The sequence below is a fragment of the Helianthus annuus genome, chromosome 13 (genome assembly GCF_002127325.2).
Source record: "Helianthus annuus cultivar XRQ/B chromosome 13, HanXRQr2.0-SUNRISE, whole genome shotgun sequence".
Classification (NCBI taxonomy): domain Eukaryota; kingdom Viridiplantae; phylum Streptophyta; class Magnoliopsida; order Asterales; family Asteraceae; genus Helianthus; species Helianthus annuus.
The window spans coordinates 57,967,393-57,973,222 of record NC_035445.2 but is presented as its reverse complement, the minus strand read 5'-3'; the positions used below and the strand labels follow the sequence as shown (position 1 = coordinate 57,973,222).

At 36.1% G+C, this 5,830-nt stretch overlaps 1 protein-coding gene across 1 annotated transcript; it reads right to left on the bottom strand.

Moving 5' to 3' along the window:
- Positions 1-773: 773 nt before the first annotated feature.
- LOC110897920 (flavin-containing monooxygenase FMO GS-OX-like 4) lies at positions 774-5,170 on the bottom strand. The gene is made up of 7 exons (XM_022144649.2): positions 4,481-5,170; positions 2,890-2,960; positions 1,966-2,118; positions 1,803-1,885; positions 1,573-1,708; positions 1,298-1,471; positions 774-1,162 (listed from the first exon to the last, which is right to left on the bottom strand). Exons 1-7 carry the CDS (start codon positions 5,121-5,123, stop codon positions 965-967), a joined length of 1,458 nt encoding a protein of 485 aa, XP_022000341.1. The 5' UTR covers positions 5,124-5,170; the 3' UTR covers positions 774-964.
- Positions 5,171-5,830: the final 660 nt, after the last annotated feature.

Sequence of the window (5,830 nt, the reverse complement as noted above, 5' to 3'; positions counted from 1 at the left end):
TCGTTCACAAGTTGGTTCCCACCACCAGGTGTTCACTAAATGTTAATTCAATTTGTTTATTTTAAACACTTGACAAATACTACACTAAATATATAATCAATTTCTTTCCCACATTACTCTCCAATTTCTGGTTCTCCAAGTCATCTAGCTCACCGATTATTCGCATGCGAGCACCAGATTAATCATATGTGAGCGCCCCGAATTTGAGCACCCCTTTCTTTAGGAACCACTTTTCGTCCATGTGATGCGCTTCTTTCATTTATACTACAAAGCTTAACTTGTTTGCATATTTTCACGGAGTTATCTTCTGATCCCCATGTGGCGTCCCCATTCCCCCGGGGATAAGCCAATCATTCCCGCTCTTGATCTGGGTCACTAGTTCCGTCGTGCCTTTGACTCATCAGGAGAGTGACAACGGCTCTTGACCTGTGGTACAAGTATACCTAAGCGTTCAAGTACAACCATATCATAACGATCTTCAAACATTTGACCTGTGACAATAAGCTCAAATCATTGCATTTAGGTTTTCTTCCTCACCCACATAAACTTATTTACAAAGAAAGAAAAAATCAAAATCGAATGAGATCACTTAAATTAAATCAAACAAGAGCAAGTCAATCAAAACTAAACGAGTATATATGAAACAAAACCTAATAGAGCAAGTCGAAAAAAATTCTATCTAGCATAAATATTGAACGAGAACAATTGAATCTAAACTGGATTTGTGCCAATAACATTTGAAACAAAACAAATCAAACATAACGAGTATGGAATAACAAAGAAACAACATATGTTTTATTAACAACACGATAAGAGAGTAGTTAATGCAACAATGTTGACCAAGATAGAAACAAGAAGTATCAAATCCTGATAAATGTGAACTTTGTAAATATTATATTAAGTGTATATGATAGGTAATACTGATTACAACAATCATCATGTACGCTTTTAAGTCGTGTGGTCACTAAGACACTTGTTTACAGGAAACCTGCTTTGCGAAATCTTGATAAGCTTGCAACACCAAATCTTCATCTTCCCATTCCTCGCGATAAGTCTCAGGGCGAGCTTTTCTGTTCAAAGAAGTCGCGTCATAAATTTTCTTTCTCCATTCTTCGGTTTTGGGGGCCCCACATTGTGTGGCAAGCCAGTCATTGTACTCAAACTGAGAAAATTAACCAGACAATAAAAGCTCGTATGGTATAAAAAAGTTGACTATTAAAGTCGAACATAACGAATTAATGTACTACATATTGATAATGAAAACTATACTATGAAAACACTAATATAACTATATTACCTGATACCCAGTCATATTATGCGTATAACGTTTAGGGACGCCCGATGCTTGCAAGGAATCATAAAATGCCTCGACATCTTTCATCATTTCGTTTTGTGACGGTAGTGAAATTCGACCCGATAATATACCCGCTATCCATTCACATTGGAGTTCAAACTGAGGGAACGGAGCAATCTGTATATTTATATCAAATTATTAAGAAACTAAATTAATAAACCTGAAGCTGGATTTATTTGGTAAGACCTAATGTTATAAGTCGAAATTAAGAAACTAACCTTCCATGGCAACCCAACGAAAGAAAGCCAAGGGGCTAATGATGGCGGGAATACATGTTTATAAAGTGGGCCCACTCGATTGTCATCAACGGTCACGATACCTTGGGTATCAAGAAACGGAAAATGATACTTGTACCTTAAAGAACAAAGATCAAAAGGGGACCCGCGTTTACTTCCGTTAGGATTTTAGAGCCCATAAAATAAAAATGTTAAATGACCAAAAGACCCACCCTGTGCAGTGTAGAATGATGTCGGCAGAGATCTTGAACCCGTGTGGAAATGAAATTGTACCATCTTCGTTGGCACTTTCTATCTGCATTAGTCGTTATTGTTATTGTTATTATTATTTTTGTTATTGGTAGTAATAAAGAAAATGTAAATTAGAAGTAATACCATAGGACGGAGCCAAACGTTGTCATATCCGGGTAAAGTTTCACTTTCTTCGTTCGAGTTTGACCAAGATGCAATGTGGACTTCATTAGCAACACTTGCAATCTCTCTAGAGATATCAACCGCACTTGCTGAGCTCCCTATTAGTACTACAATCTGTCAAATCGGTCAATTTACAACATAATAATGATAATGGTAATAATAATAAAATTTAAAAAAAAAAACATGTGAAATGGATCAAAATGGTTGAAAAGTAACCCAAAGTATACGAAAGTGATTAAACATGTTACTTTTTACTCTATTGGAGTGGAACATCTTTATAATGCTACTTTTTGTACATATATTTGGTATTTTATGAGATTTCAGAAAATACAAAAATAGTGTCAACCGGCCTTCCCAAGATGACCGGACGTGTTTTGACTATCGAGCATTGGCCCACCTTGAAAATTTATCTCTCCTTTTAAATTCTTTTCGGCTAGCCTGTTTTGACCCATTACCCAACTCACCCAATATTGCACCTGTAAATTCTTAAAGTGTTGAAACAAGTCATTTTTAAGTGCAGGTCAAAAAGAGTCAAGTCGGGTTAGGGTGATCTGTAAAACCCTTTTTTGTTCTTCTTTTTGGTTTCATAAATAAGTATAGTGTAAACTATGAATAACAAAACTATACTAGTACAATGGTCATCCATTTTTTTTTCAAAATAACCGAATTATGGCAATAATTACCTAACCTTTTTTTATAAATAAAGTGGTTAAAGAGGTTTTATACATTTGAATACACTTAAAATGACTTTGAGCTCGTTTTGTTTTTAGTTAAGCCATTTACTCAACTCAATCGACATTTTAGATATAAAACATAACCCAAATCAACCAATTTGTAGGTAAATGGGTCAAATTGCCATGTTTAATGACAAAGGAAAAAGGATACCTTATTTTGAAAGGGCTCTGGAACACGGTAATTGTGACTATGAATCTGCTTTCCGGGCCACCGATCAACACCTACAAATTCATGTAAAACCACTTACAAAAACTCTAATAAAAGTTCATATCATTTTCATGATTCAGAAACAGAATTCTTAGTTAGTTTTTATCTAAAACCAGCATCAACATCGAGCATAAACTCGACAATTACATGCCTACATGAGAATTTACACTTTAAACCAAGAAATACACACAAGATTCTATAACCCATTGGTTTCTCACGTAAACAATGCCCTAATTCAACTAATTTCAAAAATCCCATCAAGATTACATGCTAAAAATTGAAACTTTAGTACAGAAATTTACACCTCGTGATCAATCAAGATACACACACCAACACACCAATTCAATATTAACCACTCTTACACTAGTTGATCTATTTCAATTCTTCCTATTGATTCAAGAAACAAATTAATTCAAAATACTTTTCGGTGGTAAACAGATTCGAATCAAGATTCTTATTACTCATAAAAAAATCAATCAAGAAACACCCACAAGTAAACCCAATACCCACTGACCCTGATAAAATTTGATTCAAGATTCTTTTCGGCTATGCAGTTAATGCGGTAAATATTGGATATCGGTCAAGGACCGATATTTGAAATATAGGTTATCTTGGTGAGATATTAGTAATTTTAATATAATGCAGAATTTATATATATAGCAATTTAACACCACTAATTCAGTGATATATCAGTGATATATCGGTTATATCGGTCAAATATCGGTGATATATTGGTCAATATCGCTGATAATATCGGTACCGATATTTTGACCGATATTTTACTAGGGGACCAATATGACCGATATATCACCGATATTAACTGCATAGCTTTTCGGTGCAAAACAGGTTCGTTTCCGGATTCTTGTGATTCATCGATATTCAATTAAATTTGAGGGGGTTAGCATAACAATTTATTTCAACTAATTGAAAACGACTTCAAAATCTCATCAAGATTACATGCTAAAAATTAAAACTTTACAACAGATATTCACACTTCATGATTAATCAAGAAACACCAACACACAATTTATCCATTTCAAATCTTCCTACAAGTCAACAAACAATTTGCTTCAATTTTTTTTAGATTCGTTTGAAGATTCTTTTAATTCATAAACAATCAATCAACTTTGATTCAAGATTCCCAAAAACCCGGAATATGTGCGATTCAGGGCTCCGTCTAATGGCCATTGCGGACAACAACGGCCATAAAATCGAGCAAAACCCCGACAATTTACACTTTATGATCAAGCAATACACACAAGATTTATACACCCATTAGTTTGTCACACAAACAATACCCTTATTTCAGCTAACTTTATAACAACTTCAAAATCCCATCAAAATTACATGCTAAAAATTGAAACTTTATTAGAAAAATTCACACTTTATGATCAATCAAGAAACATTATGATTCAAGATTCATTTGATTCATAAACAATCAATCAAGATTACATGCTAAAAACTGAAACTTTCATAGAAGAACAATTCACACTTCATAAACAATCAATTAGATCCAATTCAAGATTCAAATTACCCGGAATAAATGCAATTCGGGGCTCCGTATAATGCCCATTACATACAACAACCGCATCAAAATCCTCATCAACATCTTCATCACCTCCACTTCTCTTTCTAAACCTCACTTCCCACTTCCCACCCTCCCTTCTCCAAACCCGACTCACCTCCGTTTCAAACCGAACCAACTCACTGAGTCCGAACTCGCTAGCATAATCTTTCAAATACTCCAACACCTCTACATGACCCGGAAACCTTCTCGGGTCCCTCTGACCCGTTTTCTTTGCTACAAACGGGTATTCTCTGAAACCCATTGTTTCTCTTGGTAAGTTGGTCCGGAGAGAAGAGTAGAGACTGGAGTGGATTATGGGTCGGGTCGGGTCGAGGCCAAGCGGGTCGGGTTCGGTGGCGTTGTTGTATACCCAAATGCCGCCGATTTGGGATTCTTTTTCGAAAACGACGACGTTGTGACCCTCCCGCCGGAGTTGACGGGCGGCGGCTAGGCCGGCTGCGCCGGCGCCGATCACGGCGACGTCGCAGGCGGTGATGGGAGACATGGGAGAAGGGAGGGGTGGATGGTATTGGAGTTTTGATGAGTTTTGGATTGTTGATTTGATTGTGTGTATGTACAGAAGTTGATGAGTAAGGGATTGTCGTGACATGTTGATGATGACAATAAATCTTAATTATTTTTGTGGAAAAAAAGGTTTCCCTAGTAGTATAATATTAAGATTCGATTAGTATAATATATGTTATCACTTAGTATAATATATTAAGATTCGATTAGTAATGATATAATTATGTTTTTATGTTGTATTGTGGTGAGACTCTTGCTTTACTTTTATTTTTTTATAGTTTTTATTGATGTAAAATAGGTGTTGGTTTGTGGATGACTTGACTAGCATTGGTGTTCTTAATTACACTCCTCCTGCATCTAGCAGGGGTGTTTTGTGTTACACTCCTTCTGCATCTAGCAGGAGTGTTGTATGTTAATGTAGTTTAAAGTCAACAACCTTAATTGTTCCCCCTATATATACTTCTCATTCATGTCTGTAAATTTTTTGAGCACCTAAGAAGAAGAACTAGTTGTGGAGAGTGGATGTAGGTCAAATTAGACCGAACCACTATAAATCTTGTGTTCTTGTTCTTGTGATTTAGAGTGTGTGTGCTTGCTGATTATTGTTCTAGTGTTTGTGTGATTCGTGTTCTGGTCCTAACAACTGGTATCAAAGCTCAGGCTCGTGATTGATTCACACAAACTAGGTAAGAGGTAAAGAAGAACACTTACCTGTCGAAGAACAAACCGTGGTCTCGGGTTTCAGTCACAGTCGCAGACATAACGTCTAGGGTTTCTGAACCAGTCGCCGCT